Source organism: Fusarium musae, chromosome 9 (genome assembly GCF_019915245.1).
Source record: "Fusarium musae strain F31 chromosome 9, whole genome shotgun sequence".
Taxonomy (NCBI): Eukaryota; Fungi; Ascomycota; class Sordariomycetes; order Hypocreales; family Nectriaceae; genus Fusarium; species Fusarium musae.
In genome coordinates this window covers 2,734,377-2,756,036 of record NC_058395.1, presented here as the reverse complement: position 1 = coordinate 2,756,036, position 21,660 = coordinate 2,734,377, and the positions used below count along the sequence as shown (strand labels likewise).

The following is a 21,660-nucleotide window of genomic DNA, read 5'->3' as shown; positions in this document are numbered from 1 at the left end:
GCATATCTATCAGCTGCAGCGCGGTCTCTACTCGTTCGTGATAACACTCGCCGATACACAACTCGTCACTGGCATAGCAATGTTGTGCACTGTCATCATCGAATTGCACAGAAAAGAGATATCGGTCTATCATTTTATGACGGCGACTAACCTTGCATGGCTCACAAGTGGCGTACACATACTAACACTCTACGCCATTCGCGTTGAGACACATGGGGGATTGGGCAGCAAAGCTGTTCATTACCAATTAAATGGCAGGGCTCTTCACAAGAAGGATCAGTTGACTTCATCCTTGGGCGCAGACATGACATGTCGGATTTTCGCTATGCTTATCCTCGCGGCGTTACTGCTGTACTGCACCTGGATTAACGGGGCTGGAGAATGGGATGATTACGACGAGCGGTTAGCGAGCTGTGCAATCGGCATGAAAAAAGCAGGAAGTCCTCTCTCTTGGGTGATTGCGAGTTATGTCCTGCTCATCCAAGGGTATACCACCCAGTGTCTGTCATTATGGCCCGCAGTCTCGATATGGTGGACGAACAAGATCAAGGTTTTGGGTTCCGATGATAGAGTCTTTGGAGCACCAAAGAATGGACAGAAACGCCGCTGGTGGAGGTTGATAGTCATGCCCCTGTATTATGCATTCAACTCGGAAGCACTGGGTGTTCTTCTTTTTGATGGGGTTCTGTGGTTTGGTCTTGGAGTTTGGTGGATTCAGGCAGAGAGGATATATGTACTTGGTGCGTGGGAAGGGATGGAGTCTGAGAGCGACATTGAGGGAGTTAGTCAGCTGCTGTGCCTCCTGATACTGGTGGTCCCATTTCTTCAGGCCATGCGCACGTATCACGGTGAGTCGCCGCTAAGCCCACAAGGGAATCGCTTTGGAACACTGGCTGACGTGTGCATTGTTCTTTAGACCATTCCAGAACATACCCTCAAGAGCTTGGCTTGCTCCGAGGGCAAGGTGCGTATGATAGCGGACAAACATCGCAGGAGGTATTGGCTCGAGGAAACGGCGTCGACAGCGATGGCACCGAAACTCCCATACGCTTGGGATCTGTCACTCGTACAGCATATCCAGTATAGGCCGAGACTCGCTGTGACACTATCCAAAGCTTAGCTTTAGTACGAGACAGGGGTGCAGCGGCTTGTGCCATAGCGTAAGAGTTGTTTGCGGGGTGGATTCTGAAGAACCTGGTCGAGTTACGAAGACTCTACTGTGGTTGGTCAAGCCCAAGCTAAGCTCGTAAACAATACGGCAGAGACCATACATACTCATTCTCTCCATCAGTCAAGCTTCACTTTACGACCTTCTCGTTGCGTCAAATAATGAGTCTGCCTTGCGCTCACCGGCCTACATGAGTCTCATGCAGTATGTGACGCGTGTACACTGGTAGGGACCCGCGTAGAAGGAAGCCAATAAAGGCAAAGACTCCAAGGCAGGCTGAGCAGTATCACAGCACAGTCTATTGTATACGTCAGCTCGCTCAGAACTTTTGTCATGAACCTGAATCCACGAGAATATGTCCAGCTTCATGATACGCTTGTAGCGTTTAGACAGAGACAGGATACCGAGAGACGTCGCGGCTTCGCTGATGCTTCTCCGGTAAAGACTGAGAGTCTGGGCAAAGTCAGGGCATGCCTTTGCGGACGTTCACATCTAACAAGAGGGTCCTGTTGACTAACCTGCATTCTGCTTCTTTACCGTTCCGACTCTAGCATTAAGCATAGATCCCAAGGTCTCGGAATATTGCTTTGAGTAGATGACTGTGCCTCGCATACCCGTTGACTCACATTAAGCTTGAATATTGAGTATCCATACAAATCTAATCATGAAGCTCTATCTCGAACCTTTTACTCGTTACCCAAGGCCTGTATTACCCTGAAGCTATCCAACTCTCCTCTTAGCACACCGCTGTGACATCATGTTCCTGCATGCCACCAGGGATGAACTAAATTAGCCCATCAGACGTTTTCCGGGGCAATGTCAAGACAAACCAATCGAGCAAGCCACGTCGTTCAAACGGGGCGATCGCTCGGTATCAAATTGCCGAAGCGTTACAGCGTCAGCACCAATAAGTCGTTGCACACGATCAAACAATTGGATCTCAGCCGTTGTTAGTGTGTTCTAGACCTCGGCAATTTCCATAAATTGCATCTCCAACTCTAAAGCTCGCCCTGGATAATACGGCATCACCAACGAGCCAACGGTGATCCGCGGGGAGGGGCGCAGTCAGCCCTTTCATCGCCGCGTCATCCTCTAATGGTATGGCATGACTGAACATTGGAGATCTCGTATTTCCCTGCGCGCCACAGCTATTGGATCCTTACGTCGTTCGGCCCGCGTTGAGGCTTGTAAACGAGCGGATTAGTACTAGCCCGGCTGACTGCGGCACCAAAATGCCGGTTTACGCATTAGCCAATAATGAACATGGTATAACACAATTACAAGTCTGCGACAGTAAACACCATGGACGTTTCGAGTACAAAAGGGCTGAGATGGCAGCCTCATTCCGGAAAGCTTAAACCATCACATCTCATTCACTCTTTACTCATTCCACTACAATCTTTCAAACTTACAACTTTTTTAAGTTAATACCTTAATCCTTCACCATGAAGCTGAACTTCCTCCTCGCTGCTGCTCTGGCCACCTGCGCCATGGCCGCTTCCACCACTGAGACCACCACCAAGTATGTCCTCCTCACTTCAACTGTATGAATCTCACTGACAGACACAGGACTGAGCATCACTCTACCAAGACCGAGACCGCCAAGGCCAGCGCCACCTCTCACTCCACCTCCAAGTCCAAGGGCGCTGCTGCTCCTACCATGGGTGCCGATATCCTCGGAATGGCTGGCATTGCTGGTATTGCCGTTGCCATGGCCATCTAAACGTGCATTCCCTTCTGTGCCCTTCGACGGTTCATAGTCTCTTGTGGGGTTTGGATCACTGTATTTGCATTCCTATATTAGCATCAATTGGAGCGAGCCTTACCTTGTCACTCTATGAGTTGACCTTGGTACTTAATTGACCTCTATCACCAATATCTTGTCGATCTCCGTGACGAACTCGTCTGCTGTGATACGCACTTGTCTATTTAGGCTCACTATCATAACCAGGTGTCTACTGAGCCAACATCTCAGAACTTGTAACACAGGATTTTATCTTATATCCAGAATTATTCTTCTCCATATGGTGCATTAATGGCAATAATTCGAAGATCTAAACATGGCTAAATGCTACATTGGGTAATCTTGGAGTGAAGCGGCTCTTGTGCCGTTGGGATCTGATCTCATGCCGTTCAGCAATTGTTCGCATTCCACAAGACCAGTAGCTATCTGTCATTGCTCGGGTTTTGTACTGCAATAACAGCGCATATGCCTCTAGCCGACCCCTGAAAGTGTACTAAAAATAGCTACGTGGCGGATGCACCGGCCCCCATCAAACCATCAAGAGCAATTTCACATTCTCAGCGACGACTTCACTCCGGGATAGATAGTGTACCGGAATATGAAGTTGAGCGTCATACAAATCAACTAAGCACTGAATTTTATTGCGTTTCTTTCCTGTTAAGTATCAGTGTCTTCAAAGCTGAGCCGTTCACGTCTTGACTATGGCGGAAGTCTGATATGTACCGTACTCGAGCTAACTAAGCAACCCCCTTCATTTATCTTCTGACATGGACCACTAACCTGAGATTGTAATGGATTTTCTTCATCACGATCCTTGACTATGGCAACTACAGATAAATTGAAGTAGTGCAAAATAGGAAATGATCTATGACCTTCAGCCTCTCCCTAATCTCCAACCCGCCCTTCCGAGTCTTGTTCGGCACGTTTGATCCGAACCCACTCCAGACTCCATCTCCTTACAGGCAAACCTCGCTTACAAACAGCCAGTCATTCTATACATTCTCATTCAACGGCAACACGGGTTCTTTCGGTGCCCGGAATACTGGCCATTTAGTGACTTGATACTCGGAGATCCCAACACCCACCAAACTGCGATAAAGGATTAGCAGATGTAAGAATCCTTGCAGGTTACTGCCAAACTTACATGACTAGTTGTCAATAATGCCGAGATATTTTCAGGATGCTTTTCTTGAAGTTACATCTTCTCCCAATTATATATTTCTCTGATATGCTCAATAGTTCAGTCATAGGTGATTCAAATGAAATATTCATATCGTCTTCACACGCCCTCCAGGACTCAAGATGACCACCTATTAGCCTCTCGTCTTTCGAAACACATGAATCATAACTTTATAGATAAAACAACATATCGACTTTCTCTCCCTGACATACCTAGTAGCCACATCATCTATCCTTTATTCCTCACTATTGGCTCTAGTAAGTCTTGCACAAGATGCTCTCCCTGCTGAGTCTAGCAATAGGTTATCTCTCTCGCGCAATCCGATGCTCAGGCTCGGTAGCAGGTCCCCAAAGGTATCCGGCCTTCCTTCTCCAGCAACCTATTTGCCCCCATCTTACTACGAGAGTGGAGGGTTAAGCTACGCTTATTCCTTGTGACCTTTCTCCTATCTACCCTGCACTGTCACAGATAATTAACTGCTACTAGAGACCTTTTAGATACTAACAGTTTCAATGACTCGAAGCGGTAGCGAGTTGATTCGCTTCAGGCCAACATGCTTTTTGCTCTGCGATCCTTGTTACCCCCGAGGGCTTAAGAAAATAGTCAGATTGCACTTCTGTTAAAGTTAGGACACGTAGACAGGTAAAACGTTACAATCGCTTCCAGCGAAATAGTTGACTTGGATTAAGAGACGTCCCACCAAACTTAGTACCGTCTCCATACTCCCCTTCAAGCTTAGACAATCATGCGTGGACTCAGAACAGGTTAAGTAAGCTGATAGCTAGCTAATTCTCTTTGCAATTGCCTTGAGAAAAATCAACTTCCGATAACAGATAGCGTACTACATGTTCCAATTAGTCCATTTGCTCTATCAAGCTATTAAAACTTTTATTGTGACGTAAATCCGGCGATATGTCAAAACTTTCAAAACTTCAAGAACCAATTAGCGAATGGCCACAAGGTTACGGCCTATGCCAATGTTCTTTTTGATCTCAGATACGAGATAAACATGGGTGGTAGAGTTGGTCTCGGGATATACAACTTAACAAATACGGAGCATAGTCCGAGTTGCTCAGAAGTTCAGTCTCTTCAAGGCCTAAAGTAAGTCCTGTGCCAAGCTGAAATATAGTCAATAGCGCGACGGATAGCTTATTGTCCGAGCATTAGTCCAACCTCTCCACTGCCGGCATGGGATAGACTTTGTCAAAGCGCGATCGAGCGGTATAGTGGGACCTGCAGATGATTTGGAGCGGCCAAGACGCGATACATCGATCTCGACATCCATCGTTGAGACGCTTTTCTGGCCAATGAGGGTCTGAAATGGCGTGACTCAAAACTGCACCAGTTTCCATCTATCACAGCTGATAGGATTATGCCGGCACTTACCCTTGATGTAATGTGACGCAACTCAGGTGGATCCTGTTTCACAACCATGTACCCGGTTTTGCATTTGGTCATGAGTTCAAACCAGGTAAAACTCCGGTAGTTTGGGGAAAGCCGAGAAGTCTGAGAATCTGCTTTACTAAAGCAAGATAAACTTTGATGCTCTCGCAATGTTGTCTACATGGCTAGTCCATCTCAAGAACTGGGGACCTGTCAAAGCCATTGACAGAAGTACGTGTATCGTTAGTCGGAGTTAGTTTACCCGCCTTATGGTTATCTTGGGTAAAAGTTTAAACGAAAGCATCTACTGTCGTGCGGCTCATCTTATCAGATTATCTCGGAGCGACAACTCAAACGACGGGCAACAACCCCAGCTTAGCGGTGCAGATAATGAACCGGCGTTGTTCTTGGCCGCATCAGACCCCTGTAAGTGTTCGTGAGCCATACCAAAACGGTATTTCTCGGCGCTGCAGAGACTTTTCAAGAATTAGTGTCAGTGGCGATATGATCTAGACCGATGAGTAAGCCATCGAACCACTCTTGTCTAGACCTCGTGGCCCAACCGAAAGACGATCTCATCGATTCGCTTCAACCTTGGCCCTACAGTCCTTATTGGACATATAAGTTACAGATTCAATAACTGCAAGCTCTATTCTTCAGCCCCTGTGCGAGCAGCGGAGAGTCCGGCGTTGGATGGCGTACCCTACCGTGATTATCAACAGGGAGCTAAAACAGCCCACCAATCAAGTCCGCCCAACCCCCCTGTAAGAGCTTCCTGTTTCATCAATACACTTTCTGCCGATCTCTTTAGCGCAGAGCGTAACGTACAGCCAACGGCAATAATTCTGTCATGAGCGTGGAGAATGCGGAAGGTGATACTTGCGATGTGACGTTTTGGCGCAGTTTCATCGATGCTGATATTCCAAGCCTGGTCTAGTATTTTTTCTTAGGTGCTCAGGCCCCCTTTCATGTGCTTTATAACAATGCGATAAAACTCTTCAGCTGAAAGATGTCTCGCATTGTTTTGGAAAAAAGCAAATGTCTTACCTTATTCATCAACGACATCAGCCATAATGGCCACTATTCCGGCCAACCTTTCGATTTCGATTCCTACTTTAACCGGATCGGTGCTATCTTGTGTTGCGAGCTTTTTTGCGCTGTGTCTTCATGTTATTGTTCCTCCGCCGCGACGACATTTTCGCCATGCGTTGATTGTGAACCTCCTCATTGCAGGTAGGTCAATCAACTCCATCAGACGCGTGCGTTTGCCTAACTCGAAACGAATACTTTATCAACAGTCTCAATAATACAGTGTCTGGTATCCTCGCCATTAAGGATGGCTATGCGGATCCGAAGGCGTCCCCGAGCACTGGTTGCGTCGCCAATGCTTGGGTTGGTCAATTCTCGGTACAGGCGATCGACTTTAACATTCTCATCATCTCTGTTTCGGTACTGCTAGCGGTTCAGCGACAACAAATTCTTGACGATTCTTCGAGGCTGATGACTGCGATTGTCTGTCTCGTACCTTGGATTCCCGGCACGATCACCAGTAGGTTTTCAGAAACTCAGGGTACTGCAATTATGCTGAATTAATCTGTAGGCTTCGTCGGACTCGGTCTCCATGTCTATGGCCCGGTGAGCGGTAACTGGTGCTGGATCCAGACCCAACATCTAGGTCTCCGCTACGCCCTGACTCACGGTTGGCGCATCGCCATCTTCCTTGCAACAGTGGCAATCTACACTTACATATACATCAAGCTCCGACGCCTCTTCAGTTTCGTCAAATATGGCCTCTCTTCCTCTACCACGAAAGGATACACCACGAACGCGCAGTCGAGAATCGATCGAGAAAACGCCGAACAGTCGGATACGCAACGGATATGGGTCACTACCACGGTAGAGGCTTCGTATGAACTTGAATTACAGCGCATATCGAAGGGAGACCAGAGCCAGAGCGAAGGAGAAGAAACATCACCTGGTGGAAAGGTCCAGTGGTCAGCTTCTGCCATGCCCGAACCTGAGCCACCTACAACTGAAGACCATGGAACGAACAATACGCAGAATGTATCGACTGGCAACGGTCCGAACCATCGCGTACCTAAGTCTCCGAACCTGAGGAGAATGCTTCTGTTGAACGGGTATCCGATTGCATATATCATTTTATGGTTGCCGGGCATGGCGAATCGCTTGGCTGAGTCAGTTGGTACATCACCAAAGTGGCTCACTGCTCTTCAAGCTTCGACGCAGTTCATAGGGCTAGTGAATGCTTTGACGTATGGCTTGACGGAACAGATGCAGCGTGCAGTCCGGATGTGGATGAAGAGGCGCAGTTTCAGAACTCTTGATCCTTAGGCCATTGGACTACATGGGCCTAACAGTTAGCCTTAGGTCTGGGACAGATAGAAGTTGGAATTACTGACATTCGGCTTGGCTTTTTTATACATTGTTTCTAATATTTTATAGATAGATGACTTGTAGATACCAATGCATAGCAAAATATGTAATGACTACCCAAAAGCTCACTGCGAGACTTAGGTCTTTTTCTTGTTCTATCTGAAATGAGCGACTAGTACTGTGTACAGCAGTTGACATAATGTTATCTTTTGAAACGAGTGACATAGAAATGAAATTCTCCAACTCGGTCTTCCTCCCTCTCACTCTCAACTTCCTCCTATTCGGAGTCCTAAACATAAATCCCCTCACATTTAACAGTTACCAGGATCAGCACTACCAAAGTTAGCAACTCACTCACTATCTCTCAACACTCACCCAGACTCACCGGAAGCGCCACTTAGAAACAGTACTCTCTCCACCACGATCACAACCATAAATTTCATTCTTAAGACGCGTATAGCAATCATCATTGTTAAGATCAAGCGTCTGATCCCACTGGTTCTGTACCTCAAAGACAAGACCGAGCTGGCCGCTGCGTGGACACATGGACTTCGTCTGCCCGGGCCTGAACTGGCCAGAGAACATGCCCTGGGAACCGTGGCAGGCGTCCCAAACGAACTGGGCTGCTTGGTCTTTGTTGGGCCAGGGGTCGCCGCCGGAGTAGCAGCCTGCGCTGACGGCTTGGGTGTTGAAGGCGAGAATGCTACTGAGAGCGGTGAGGATGGTGGATGTCTTCATTTTGAGGGAGGGGGATTCGGTGGTGGGATTGTTGTTGGTTTGATGTAGAAATGGTGATGATGGATTTTTAAGCTGGGCGAGGTGGCCTTTTTATCTTCACTAAACTCCCTTAACGACTCGTTTAGGGCGTCACTGTCTCGGTGATTCCTACAAAGAGCTCCCATTTCGTCTCCAGAACAAAGTTCATTCCTTCCCATGCAGCTTCATGGATACTATCACTCGGAGAAAGATTTCCTGAAGTCTCTCGACAGTCTTTGTCGATCATCATCAAGTGCCTGGGGTGAATACATCGTGCCTAGCTGGGCTATGATAGGGCTGAGGCTCAGCCCCCGCTGCAGTTACCCATGTCTCCATGTCAGATAATGTCAGAAAGTTCCTGAGGCGGGCCTTGAAAGCTTCTCATTGGCGAATCATCTACCCGTAATCCTGAAGATAGAAGGCAAGAGTCCAAGCGACGAGTCCTTTTGTCAATACTGCACAGGCCATGAAATCACCGTGGCGTTGGGCTGACAGTGGTAAGTGTTCAGCCCAACGATTAGTAAACGTGTATACGTTCGAAAAGGACTGATGCTACATAACTCCACAAACGTGTGAGGCTGTGGCACCTGCATGTTCGTTTTGTAAACGCAGTGATACGAACGCGTTCTCAATTTGCATAGTTCTGAAGCACCAAAACAGAATGGTCAAACAGTGTTGAGAAGTAGGTATGTCCCGAAGTTGAAGTTAGGCACACCTTCAGGCTACTGGATGTGATCTGCGGCCGGCAGTTGCACCAGCTAAAGTGTACAGAATAAGCCGACATGTGCTGGATAATGGTTTCCGCTAAGTCCTACGCCCTACGGTGAACCCCTGCATCACAGGCCATCTTCATTAACGGTCATGCCAAGGTCAAATCCCTCATGCAGTAATGTTCCGGTCATTCGCGTCTACCCTTCGCAAGTGATTCCATCCACGGTCTAAATTAGACAGAATAGGAAGTTGCATGCAACAAAGTAGGATAGCTTTTTCCTCAAACAGCTCTGCTGACATCAGATTCTCCCCTGCGTATACGAGCCGTGTCCTTCAAAGAATGAAAGAATATGCAGTCACATTCGGAGTTTGCCAAGATGTCCATTGTAGATCATTGTGATATGCCGAGCCTTTTTACTACGGATGACTTTAATATGATTGGATGCTTTGCTTACTCTCCACGTTGATGGCCTGTTCAATTAGCCTGTGTGATTGGTCTGTTCGTTTAAACCTCTATCCTATTGGCTTGCTGCTTCAATGCGGCTTACGCTCACTTGTTCAGATCCCTGTAAGACTCAGCCCTGTATCCAGGGACGCATCAAGATATCTGTGACATTGTCGTTGAGATTTCTTTTGGTCTAAATTTCTTGATCACAATATGTCTAGAAGCCCAACTAACTAGCACCTGCAGGGTAAACTCATTGTCAAACAGTACCATTTCAGATTGCCTTTCCTTGGCGCGTTGCTCATACTGGGTACCTGACCTCCCATAGTAATCTGCAGCACCAATGCACCTTCAAAGCATCAAGTCTCCTCCGAACTCCCGTCTTCACCCTCACTCACATACTCATACGCACTGCGCCACATGACCTTCCCCTCCTTCGGATCCATGATGACGGCGTAATGCGTCTCCTCATTCCTAATCATATCATTCTGCAAAAACTTCACCACATCCTCCCTCGTCACAACATCATTCCGCAGTTTGTACCGTCTTCTACAATTCCGAACACATTTCTTCCATAGCTTATCCAAATCGTGCTTTCGTTCAAGTGAATAGGCCACCAAGTCTGCCATGCCCGTTGCATCTTCGCCGGCTGCGAGTTCTGCTGCCGCTTGTTGGAGAAGCTCGGGGTTGTCTTCGTCTTTGACGTCGTGGTTGTAGGCGGTTAGGAATGTGTCGGATTCGCGGATTGATGCGCTGTGATTGTCTTTCTCGATGACTAAGACGCGGTCTGGCTGGCAGAGGATGAGATATGCGGCGGTTGAATTGGACGTTGAGAGTTTTGTGAGGACTTGTTGTACATATCGGTTCTGCAAATCGTCGCTAATATCGTTCGTCTCGTGCGCTTCATCGGACTGTTTCTCCGGCATCGTAGAGTCGCCTAGTAGAATCTCTCTTAGACTGCTCGAGATGGACTGCCGCTGCCCAAGAACAACCATGGCCTGGTTGTATCTGTAAGACACCCGTTGCCGAAGAGTATCCCTGGCATGATGCGGTCTGAAGTTCAAACTCAAACTCATGCCTTTTCGCACTCCTGTCAAAACCCCAATATACCCAAGATACCCGACCGTCGTCGCAATGGCCGGACCGCTAGGCGTACGCACAAAATCGAGTTCGACAATGATGTTTCTCAATGGATGCATCTCCCAGTCAAGGGTCCGAAAATGAAGTATCCGCGTCGCGTTCCCACCAGAATCTGGATCAAGAGTTCTGACTCCACCGCTCGTGCATCCCAGCAAAAGATCTAAGAGAACATTGAAAGCAACGAGGATGTGCATGGGAATGCCGATCGCTCTCGAGATACCGATCAATTCTGCATTTTCCTCATCTGAATGAACGTGTCGCATGAGCAGCGGCGAGATCGCAGCCAATATTCTCCCTGCGGATTTTCCGACGAGCTCATCGAGGAGGGCGTAGAACAGGGAGGGTAAATCGCACGAGTCCACGGCGGTCTTGAAGTGCGGAACGATATGGTCGTAGCGGGTCTCGGGAGGGAGAGATAGATCGACGGTAAATTTGGGGATTTCACGATGTTCCGACATTGTGAAAAAGAGGAAGAAGAAGTTGAAAAGTTGAGATTGTGCCAGGAGCTGGAGAAGGAGGGGATAAATGGTGAGAGTTGAGTTTCATGGGCAACTCCAATTGAGGCGCTGATGCCTAGAGCTGTCATCGCAGTTGGCGCACATGACGTAAGCTTTCGTGAAAATGAGGCTTAACAAACGAGGCACTGCAGTTTTTTGGGCACATTTTTGTACCCGAATGTCACAACAAAAAGCATCTTTAGTTTTGACTTTTGGAGGAGGAAACACAATCAAAGTTTGGATGGTGTTGATTCAGTGACTCTGCTCCACGTGTTATTCCCGAGCTGTTGGGTCATTGCTCTCTAGTTATTTCCAGAATCTGGACTGATGTGATGGGTCTATTTATATCTTGTCCAATCAAAAACCCGCTTGGATTTCAGTGGGACTGGGTGGGACTTCCATGATCCAATCAAAGGAGGGTCTGAGTTCTAGTGGGGTCAACTCTCTCCCCACCTGGCCCGATTTACCTAACCTAGAGCTCGATGATGTTTCGATTTACTTTATTCCAGAGACGATTGACTGTGAAAATGAGGGTATTAAATTCTGGCTACTTTATAAGAGTCTGTAAAATTACATTTTACCTCCCTGGGTCAAGCAGGTGTCCCAGATCGCTGGTACTATTATCATCCGCAGTTTCCAGTAAAAGTTAGCAACTGCTGTTCCGAATCGGCACGTAGGACTGCTTGTTGACACTCCGAACCTGGGTCCTTCAACGCATCCATCGTAGAATATTCATGAGTAATTCCAAACTTGGAAATCACCCAATTGCACAAAATTCTCTGTAGTTCAGAGGAATAACCCGAAGCTAGTAATTCGCGCTCTCACGCCACTCATACAAGTCTTCCGCAAGAGTGCAGGGCAGCGATTGCTCAGTGCGTAATGAAACGTTGCTTCACAAACGTGACGCGAGAAATTCAACCGAGTCATTTAACTTCAAGCATAATACTTAAATAAATCTCCGCAAGTACCATGCCATCTAGCATCTTTGCCGAAGTCAGGTGATAGCAATACCTGTTACGTCCCGATCTGATGGACGCCAAGACCGGCTATACCGGCCTCACTGCCGCGGATTTCGTCTGTGCTGCTGTTTTTGCGAATACTTGTGCAAGTCAGGTGCTGTTTAATTCTCAGATAATCACAAAACATTGCTTGTACCATGATAGAGGTTTTGTAGTGCAACAATAAACAAGCAGTGCAGAACAGGCAGCAGCCGGAAACCATGGTCTTTTCTCTCATGTTACTGAATCACCCCAACTTTTTCCCATGCCACAACCCCATCTCTCCTATCATGGGGATGTCTGGCGGTGACCCCACGCGTGGTTCTCCACAGAAAACACATCCCACTGAGAATAAAGTTCCCCTGACCTTGCTCACCGGTCCGGCGCCCTTCGGCCCAAACCCTTGGATTCGGCCCTTTGGTTATATCCGGGGAGCCTCACCTTGACGGGTAAAAGGTGTAGGTTATTCCATTTAGCCTTGTTCCCCGATAGGATCGCTGAGCAAAATTGGAGATTTGGGTATCGCGTTGTCGTGGTTTCGCAAGACCTCATGGGACTTGTCATGTTGTAGCTAGGACTCCCTTTTTTGAAGGCTCCGCTGAAAATGAAAGGAATAAATAGAGGATTGGGACCGCGTTGAAGCTTAGAGCAAATCAATCAGCTTTGGGTTTATAAGACATTGACTGGCAATATGCTTGGGAACAAGTATGTCCATTATCCCTTACAGCTTTGAGGTAGTAAAATAGAGCTGATGCGACAACCAGATCTTTCACTGTCAACGGGGCCGCCTGCGGCGCTGAGGCTCTAGTCTTGGCCCTCATCACCTCTCTTGGAGGATTCCTCTTTGGATATGATACTGGTAAGCGGTACTCAACCTCTTGACGTTATTGAATCTGACGCGAAACAGGTCAAATCTCGGCTATGCTTCTATTCAGAGACTACGTCGATCGTTTTGCTCAAACAGACGATGACGGCAGTAAATACTGGGTCCCCGCCGTCCAAGGTATCCTCGTGTCACTTATGAGCATCGGATGTCTCATTGGAGCCTTGTCAGGATCTTAGTAAGTCTCTCATCTCAATTGGCGTAACTCTCTACTAACATCGCGATTCAGCACGGCAGATTGGTACGGTAGAAGATGGAGTCTTACCATTTTCGTCGTCATCTTCCTCCTCGGCAACGTCATCCAAATCACGGCCATGTACTCATGGGTTCACATGATGATAGGCCGTCTCATCGCCGGTCTTGGTGTCGGCGCCTTGTCCATCGGCGTCCCCATGTTCCAGAGTGAGTGTGCACCGCGTGAAATCCGCGGCGCTGTCGTGTCGTCATATCAACTCATGATCTGCTTCGGCATTCTCATCTCAAACATCGTCAACTATGGCGTACGTGAGATTGAAGACAGTGATGCGTCATGGAGAATTGTTATCGCCATTGAGATGGCATTCTCGATTCCTCTTGGCCTTGGGGTTTTGGCTTGCCCTGAGTCGCCTAGATGGCTTGCCATGAGAGAGGATTGGGATGGTGTGAGGACATCGCTTGCGAGATTGAGGGGAATGGTGAGTGATGTGAAAAATCCAATTGTTGAGGATAATATTCAGGAGATGAGGATTCTGCTTGAGGAGGAGCGAAAGGTTGGGCAGGGAAGTTGGTTGGAATGTTTTGGTGTGTGCAACAAGGGACCGAAGGTGCTGTACCGAACACTCCTTGGAATGGCTGTTCAGTTCTTCCAGCAGTGGACTGGTGCCAACTATTTCTTCGTAAGCCAACCACTGCCACTGAGCGACAAAGACTTGACATGACATCAGTACTACGGAGCCACTATCTTTGAGTCTGCTGGCATTGACGACCCCATCCTCGTCCAACTAATCCTCGGCGCAATCAACGTCGGAATGACCTTCTTCGGAATCTACTCCGCAGAAAAGTTCGGTCGTCGCTGGCCCCTCATAATTGGCGGTTTGTGGCAGACAGCTTGGCTTCTCATCTTTGCATCTGTCGGAACAGCCATTGACCCTGAGGGCAGCAGTACCAGCGGCATCGTCATGATTATTTCCGCTTGCATGTTCATCGCCTCCTTCGCTGTCAGTTGGGGTCCACTCGGCTGGGTCGTTGTTGGAGAAGTCTTTCCCTTACGCACTCGTGCCAAGCAGGCTTCGTTGGCTACTGCAAGCAACTGGCTTGCAAATTGTAAGTTTTCCTTCATAAACCTAGCGTGCTAATACCAACGTGCATTAGTCCTCATCAGTTTCCTCACTCCCTTCGCTGATGCTGGTATCTCTTACGCCTTTGGCTATGTGTTCGCCGGCATGAATCTGATTGGCACTGTCATTGTATACTTCTTCCTATACGAGTCAAAGACTTTGAGTCTTGAGCATATCGACATGATGTACTGTCTGCCTGACCTCAAGGCATGGGAAAGTGCGAAGTGGACGCCACCCGGGTATGTCACCCGTGAGAAGAAGGATGAGTCTTACTTTGAGGAGATGGCTGCTGGGAAGGATGCAGAGAAGGTTGTTGTTCATAGCGACAGTGGGGTTGAGTGAGATGGAACATGGGTGAGATACGCTCTTATTGGAGGAATGGTAGATACAATAAGTGTACAATATAGATGAATACTAGAAGTGTGTCTGCTTATGGATAAACTTCTCCAGCGTCTCCAATGCAGCGTCCAATAGCCTTGGCTGGCCGAGTGGGAGTCTAATGTACCCTCTCAAACCATTCGCTCCAGGTTTACCGAAACAATATCCTCCGGGCAGAACGACGATACCCTCTTGCTCAGCTAACTGTTTGCTGAACGCGACGTCATCCGCCGCGGATCCGTCCTCGTTCAAAATTTGAACGAAAGCCGTCGCTGCCCCATCCGGCTTAGCCCATCGGCATCGCCGGGCATTGCGCTTAACGAACTCGTCGAGTATGACTATACTTTCGGCGCAGGTCTTCATGTTTTGCTCCATTAGCCGGGGTAAGACCTCCTCGCTCAACGCAAATGCAGCAACACTATCATCGAGTTGCGATACGCTGGTAGTTGTATAGTCTCGGAGTGTTGTAACCCGCCGCAAGATTTGTGCATTTTGCGATACTACCCAGCCTACTCTAAGCCCAGGTAAGCCGTGAGCCTTAGAGACAGAACCAGTTGAGATGGTACGGTTATAGCCCAAAGAGACTAGAGGCGGCGGGCGGTTGCTCGTGTGAAATAGAGGGCTGTAAACTTCATCAGAGAAGACTACAATGCCATGCTCTTGGGCGAGGGCCAAGATCTCCTCCAGTTTATCCTTAGAAATGACAGCTCCGGTAGGATTATTTGGGTTACTATTGTCTTGTCAGTTCCATCCTGGTATACAATACGGATATAAAGAGAGCTCACTTAATAATAATAGCCTTAGTATTAGGCTTAATCATACTAGCAAGCTCTGCCACATCAGAGGACCAATTATCTTTCTCATTCATAGCCCACAAGCTGACATCAACTCCCTTATACCTTGGCAAAAGATATAGCTGCCCATACGTGGGGTACTGGCAGACTATATGGTCATTAGGGCCACAAATTGCAGCCAAAACGAGATAGTTTGCCATAATGGCACCCGGTGTGATAACCACATTAGCAGCTGTTAATGGGGCTTTGGGCGAGGAGTGCATCTTGGCGATTCGCTCTTGAAGGCGCAAAGAACCCTGCAGCGTGCCGTAGGTAAGCTTCAGGTTTGGATCTAGGGTTGCATGGCTAGCATCAGGGGCCAGTTGCTGCAACTCGTTCAGTGAGAGTACAGAGACGAATGAGTCTGAAAGTCCGTATACGCGTCAGTATCACACAGGTACTGTGTACTCTTTGCAGTCTTACCATAGAGGCAAACTTTCGCTCCTGGCTATATAAGTATATACATTAGTCTCAGATATATAGAAGGTGGTCTTGTATATGAAGGGCTGACGAACCCCATACTTCTCCACTAAGAACCGGAAGGAAAGTTAGTTAGCTGTCGGTAAAAAGACACTTGAAGTTGGATTTACTGACTCCAACGATCGATCTTAAACGGCTCGGCTCTCTGCATTGTGATCTCAACCTGGATTGGCCGATGAAGTGCTTAAGATCTTAGGAAAGACAATCTTGTCATGCTGGAAGCCTGCTGGGGCGCAGGAAGGTATATATACCTCTATTGGGGCGGGGTAGTGTGACTAACATATTGATTTGTAAAATGCATTATCCTTGATGCGGTTGAAGGTTGTGATTCTGTAGCTTCTAGGCCAAGTGACCTATGCAATTAGTGAAGTGCTCGGTACGCTAGCCTCTCCTGGCATGGCCACTTTTGGCAATGTTCCAAGGCAGCGCCATCAAATCATCCTTTCGTTCGACTTTTCTCCATTACTCACAAGCCTTGCCCCATTGCAAAGCAGAGCCGACTACACATCGCGTTGGCCGTAGCATCCGGGTGCCACCGGAGGTCGTATGAAGAACTGCGACAAACTGACCCCGGCTAGACACGAGCATGCCGAATCCAGGTGGGATCTACTTGGGCTGCGAAAGATGCCGTTGTCGCAGAATCAAGGTCTGTAAATCTCGGTTGCTGCAGCATAATTGTTGTTTTCAATGCTGAAAGATCAAAGTGCGATAGGGCGAAGCCGCAGTGCCAAAGATGTGTCAAGTATGGCACGACTTGTCCTGGCTACCCACAACCGCAGGATGTTCGGTTTCGCCATGAGACTAGCAAGGTGACGGCAAAGGCGTGAGTACCCCATTATTTACTGATGCAATGTGGATGGATGAGGGATTAATAGGATGTAGAGAACACTTTGCCGCAGTTGATCAACGTCTCCCCCGCGGCCTTCAGCTTGTCCCGTCGCTTCCGGAGGAAAGGAATCTCAACTGCAACAGAAACGCCAACAAAAGCCTGGACTTACAATTGGCACCATATGTTGCCCAGTCTTGGGATACGGCCTTGACCCAGTTCTTCTTCGATCAAGTCTTGATGCCCGTGGGTTGGTACTCGCACTTACCGCAGCTTCACTACCAAGCACCTTTCGATAGTTGCATAAGAGTCACCATCTCTGCAGCGTCGTTGTTTGTGGCTGCCAACCAATTTCACGATGCCGGCATGCTCCAGAAGGCTAGGCGCACGTACGGAGCTGCACTGCAGGCTATTAACGGCTCAATAGCTCACCCTGAGAGATGCCTGGAAGACGAGACGCTTGCTTGTGTTTTATTGCTGCACGTCCTGGATCATCTAAGCGGGAATAGCAGCGCCCCAAACATGTCACATTTAAACGCATGTGCGCAGCTAGTAAAAATGCGCGAGGCGAAGGGGTTCCGGACACGGCGCACGCATGACTTGGCACATTCTGTTGTCATCCAAGCACAGCCGTGGCTCATGCAGGGGCTTCCTGTCGATGGAGGCACTCTTGGAAATGAGGCTATCCACAAGTGGCTATGGATGCTGACGTCCCAGACACCGGCAGCCAGGATGGCAGCTTTGAGTCTTGAGGTTGGAAGACTACGGAATCGCGCTATTCGCCTTCTTACACATGGCATACATGGAATATCGAGCCTGATCCATTCCTTAGACCACCTGATTGAGGACATCGTTAGCCTGGAGGCGAGGATTGCGGATTGGCAGACGCATTGCGAGCCAAGGTGGGTTCAAATGAAGACGACGCTACGTACATCAAATGGTGAAGAGACGCAGGCAAGCTACTACTCCGACATTCAAGTCTCCAAGGTTTGGAACTACTGGAGAGTCTCACGCATTACACTACACAGCATGATGATCAGCCTTGTTGACCACGGACAATCACATCAGATATCGATACCGGGTCGAAACCTGGACGCCTTGAAAGCCAACTCGGCGCAGATCATCAACAGCATGATTTCGGAGATAGTAGCGAGCGTTCCATTTCACCTTCAGCAAATTGATACAAGAGGCCGACCGAGCACACAGCGAAGTCAACGAGTTCTTGGAGGGTTTGCTCTCATCTGGCCATTACAAATGCTGCTCAGTTGCAAATGGAGCTTGGCGTGTCACAAGACTGTGGCGGTAGAGACGTTACATGTCATCAGTAACGTCTTTGGAATCAGTCAGGCGCGATTGTCTTTGTAGATTTGACCAATAACCCAAAGTAAATATGCTGCAAAGATATGTCTATTTAAGCTTGAAGTAAACGAAACGTATTCTTGCTCTTGTAGCAGTTTCGCTTCATTGTTTTCATGCCGATGCACGCCTCTTACCACGGGCAAGGAACTCCCGGATGACATTCTCAGTCACCTGCGCGACATCATTCTGATATTCATCCCAAGCCAGGGAGTTGTTCCAGTTAATACTACCAACGCTGAAGACAGGACCTCCTGCGCTCGTCTCATAGTATACCATGTCGCTCCTCACAAGCGGTGAAGTCGAGCCAAGGGTCCCGATCATGGGGAATATGAGCTCTTCATTGAACAGCATGAAATGGTCATCATGTCGCTCGCTGCGAGCAAGCAATATTGCATTGACAGGACTCCCAATCGCGACATCAAGACGATCGAGCTCATCGCCACTTGCACCACCAGCAAGACCCTTTGTTCCAAGGAGTTTTCGGGATTCCTCGGTAAGACCTTTCCAGAGCCATTCCAATGAAGGATTGTTGAGGGCTTCTTCGGTTGGAATGAATGGTCGACCGGGTCCTTTACCTGAAGCACAGCTGCCAATACCCCAAAGCTCGTTGGGCGGGCGGCCGATTGAGCGCCAGAGACCACCGAGTTGGCCATTTAGTGCGTGATGGCGCTCTCCTGGGGGATTTTCATGGGTTCGGGCACCGACGTCAGCGCGTCGGACTTCCATCCGATGAGGTCTCTTGGGATCTGTAACAGACTTCCACTAAAAACATGTCAGCTCCGTATCAATTATATGTCAAGTTACTTACATAGAAGCCGTTGCCGCCAGCATAAATAAGCGATCCTCCATTCTTGGCATGGCCCTCGTAAGCGTCAAGAGATTCCGCAGAAGGATATTCAGGGTGAGAGCCAGAGATGACAACATCGTATTGAGACAATGCAGCACGACCGCGGAGATGAAGATCATGGTCTGTGAGAATATCGTAACCATCGCCGAAATGCTTCTCCAGAAATCCAACCATCAACAAATCAGCTGAGAACTCCCTTGGTCGTTGAAAGCCCCAGTGGATATAATCAGGCCGCACATTCAGAATCGGGCGCTTGGTGGTACTGTACACCACACCTGAACCATCGCTGTGGAGGTCGTAGATAGCGAGACCAAGATCATGGCGCCGCACCATCTTGTAATAGTTATCAGACGCGACGAGCTGAACACCCTCGGGGAATGAGATATGTGTCGACTTTGTCTCGTCATACATATGTTCATTCGCATAAGCGAGGTACGTAAACGTCGAAAAGACAAAAGCAATCTTGGCTTGCGGTCGGACTTCCTTTGGACGGATGAAGAACACAATCGCGTCTTTGAGATCTGACTCTGTATCTTGAACTTCGACCGCATAAGCACCAGAGCGCAGATCAGAAGGGACAGTGAACTCAAAGTCGGTGTCCCAGGCAGCGTCATCAAGATCATCATCATGAAAGTGAATAGCACCAAAACCGTACTTTGCTTCCTTCCAACCGAGGCCAATGAGCTTATGATCCCAGTCATATCCGCGAATAGCTCGCGTTGGAGCATTGACGAGAACGCCATTGAGCCCAGAGCCAGAGACATCAAAGATCTCATCTGTGTCAATCCCAACAGAGAAGTCGTAGCGTGCGATGTCCCAGTTCTTTCGACCCAAGGCTTTGAAGCGGGGAGTTTCGATGCGGCCGTTGAAGAAATGCACTGGTAGCTGTGAAGCTGATGTTGGGCTTGCTGCTGTTGTAGCTGCAAAGTACATAGGACTACCAGAGTCAAGACTGGGAGTGCTGGAAAGAGATGTTTGAACGATAGTTGACGAAGGAGCGATTTCGTTTCCAGAAGCAATGTGAGTAAGCTGCAAATGAAACTCATTCGCTCTGAGAGTTATGCAAACATGGAACCATCGACGTTCACGAGCTGATGAAGCGATCTTCTTGACCTCAACGCCATTGCAGGTACCAATCCAGACAACAAGCTGATTATCCCGATCAAGAAGAACAGCTATACCAGCGCCCTTCGCAGCGTCGAGGTTGGATAGGATAGCTTGGGGATGAGGAGCATTAAGCATCCAAGGCTGAACATAAAAGTCAATCTCAACGGCTTCAGACTTTTCTAGTAGAGGTTCTCTCCTCCACGCATCCACAACAGCGTAAGAACCAGGATGCGACGCCTGAAAACGACCTGCCAACTCGCCCTTAGGTCCATGCTCGATGACTTCTTTGGCAGGGGCAGGGGCATGGGGCATGTCGAGGCCTTGGAGAAGTCTGACGAGTTGATATTTGAGCTTGGGCTTTGTAGAGGAGATCTTGGGTTGTTAGTGGGGAGATTGCAGGGGAGGGGACGAGGCTGGGTACCTTGACGTGGGCTGTTTCACCAGGAGATACTACCCATGGGTCTACGTAGCCGGTGATTTCTTCTTCATCGTGACGAAGGGTGGGGCGGACGGGATATTGTGAAGCAACCATTTTCGCGATCAATGTTAATGAATGGGAAGTAGGCTCAGATGTTTAGTCGTCTTTGTCCTCTGAGTAAGTTATTGCACAGCATTATCGAGCCTCTTGATTCATCACTATATAACATTTTGGCTGGAAGTGTATTTCCTGACAATCCGTGCCTCATGGGTTTCTTATTTCCCGATCGAGTAGTCATGCTCTAGTGCGTGTCGAGATAAGCTAAGGATGTGCCCTGCAGAGAAGTATTCCGAGCCTTTCGGAAAACTCTAGAAATCTGGTTGGACAAGAATATTAGACAGTTCACCAACGAAACTGCTTTAACTTGAGTAGGAAATAGGCCTATCTCCCTGCCTCTCATTATACCTATTTTCGCTGATCCATGAGATTGGAATCAATTCATGCCAAGACGCCGGTTCTCATGAGAATGAGGAGATGATTACGGATGATGATATCCCTAGATACTAAGCGGCCGGGCGATAAGCATTCCTCCGCCCCCGCATTGTGTTCTGCTCTAATTTCTGGAGATATTCTCCAAATTGGGATATTTCTAGTTTCTAATGCCCCAGAACCAATTGCTCGGATGAACGGCTTGGGACTGAGAAGTGGAGAGATTGACGTCAAGGCTGATAAGGCTACGGGCTTAGACAGCAAAGACATGGCGCCGAGGATAATGAAGCTACGCGTTGGAGGTACGA

The 21,660-nt window shown here is 48.4% G+C and overlaps 6 protein-coding genes across 6 annotated transcripts; 3 read left to right on the top strand and 3 right to left on the bottom strand.

Moving 5' to 3' along the window:
* Nucleotides 1–2,613: 2,613 nt before the first annotated feature.
* J7337_012100 (uncharacterized protein) lies at nucleotides 2,614–2,891 on the top strand (the record flags this gene model as incomplete). The annotated part of the gene is made up of 2 exons (XM_044829630.1): nucleotides 2,614–2,690; nucleotides 2,738–2,891. The coding sequence occupies 2 exons, from the start codon at nucleotides 2,614–2,616 to the stop codon at nucleotides 2,889–2,891; spliced, it is 231 nt and encodes a 76-aa protein (XP_044676305.1).
* A 3,657-nt stretch (nucleotides 2,892–6,548) lies between these two features.
* Nucleotides 6,549–7,827, top strand: J7337_012099 (uncharacterized protein; the record flags this gene model as incomplete). Its single annotated transcript, XM_044829629.1, has 3 exons — nucleotides 6,549–6,708; nucleotides 6,788–7,024; nucleotides 7,076–7,827. 3 exons carry the CDS (start codon nucleotides 6,549–6,551, stop codon nucleotides 7,825–7,827), a joined length of 1,149 nt encoding a protein of 382 aa, XP_044676304.1.
* Nucleotides 7,828–10,140: 2,313 nt separating this feature from the next.
* J7337_012098 (uncharacterized protein) lies at nucleotides 10,141–11,379 on the bottom strand (the record flags this gene model as incomplete). The annotated part of the gene is made up of 2 exons (XM_044829628.1): nucleotides 10,141–10,789; nucleotides 10,901–11,379. The coding sequence occupies 2 exons, from the start codon at nucleotides 11,377–11,379 to the stop codon at nucleotides 10,141–10,143; spliced, it is 1,128 nt and encodes a 375-aa protein (XP_044676303.1).
* A 1,958-nt stretch (nucleotides 11,380–13,337) lies between these two features.
* On the top strand, nucleotides 13,338–14,957 carry J7337_012097 (uncharacterized protein; the record flags this gene model as incomplete). Its single annotated transcript, XM_044829627.1, has 4 exons — nucleotides 13,338–13,465; nucleotides 13,529–14,174; nucleotides 14,223–14,601; nucleotides 14,650–14,957. 4 exons carry the CDS (start codon nucleotides 13,338–13,340, stop codon nucleotides 14,955–14,957), a joined length of 1,461 nt encoding a protein of 486 aa, XP_044676302.1.
* Nucleotides 14,958–15,029: 72 nt separating this feature from the next.
* Nucleotides 15,030–16,050, bottom strand: J7337_012096 (uncharacterized protein; the record flags this gene model as incomplete). Its single annotated transcript, XM_044829626.1, has 2 exons — nucleotides 15,030–15,723; nucleotides 15,779–16,050. The coding sequence occupies 2 exons, from the start codon at nucleotides 16,048–16,050 to the stop codon at nucleotides 15,030–15,032; spliced, it is 966 nt and encodes a 321-aa protein (XP_044676301.1).
* Nucleotides 16,051–18,602: 2,552 nt separating this feature from the next.
* Nucleotides 18,603–20,977, bottom strand: J7337_012095 (uncharacterized protein; the record flags this gene model as incomplete). The annotated part of the gene is made up of 3 exons (XM_044829625.1): nucleotides 18,603–19,253; nucleotides 19,300–20,817; nucleotides 20,867–20,977. 3 exons carry the CDS (start codon nucleotides 20,975–20,977, stop codon nucleotides 18,603–18,605), a joined length of 2,280 nt encoding a protein of 759 aa, XP_044676300.1.
* Between the last annotated feature and the right edge of the window lie 683 nt (nucleotides 20,978–21,660).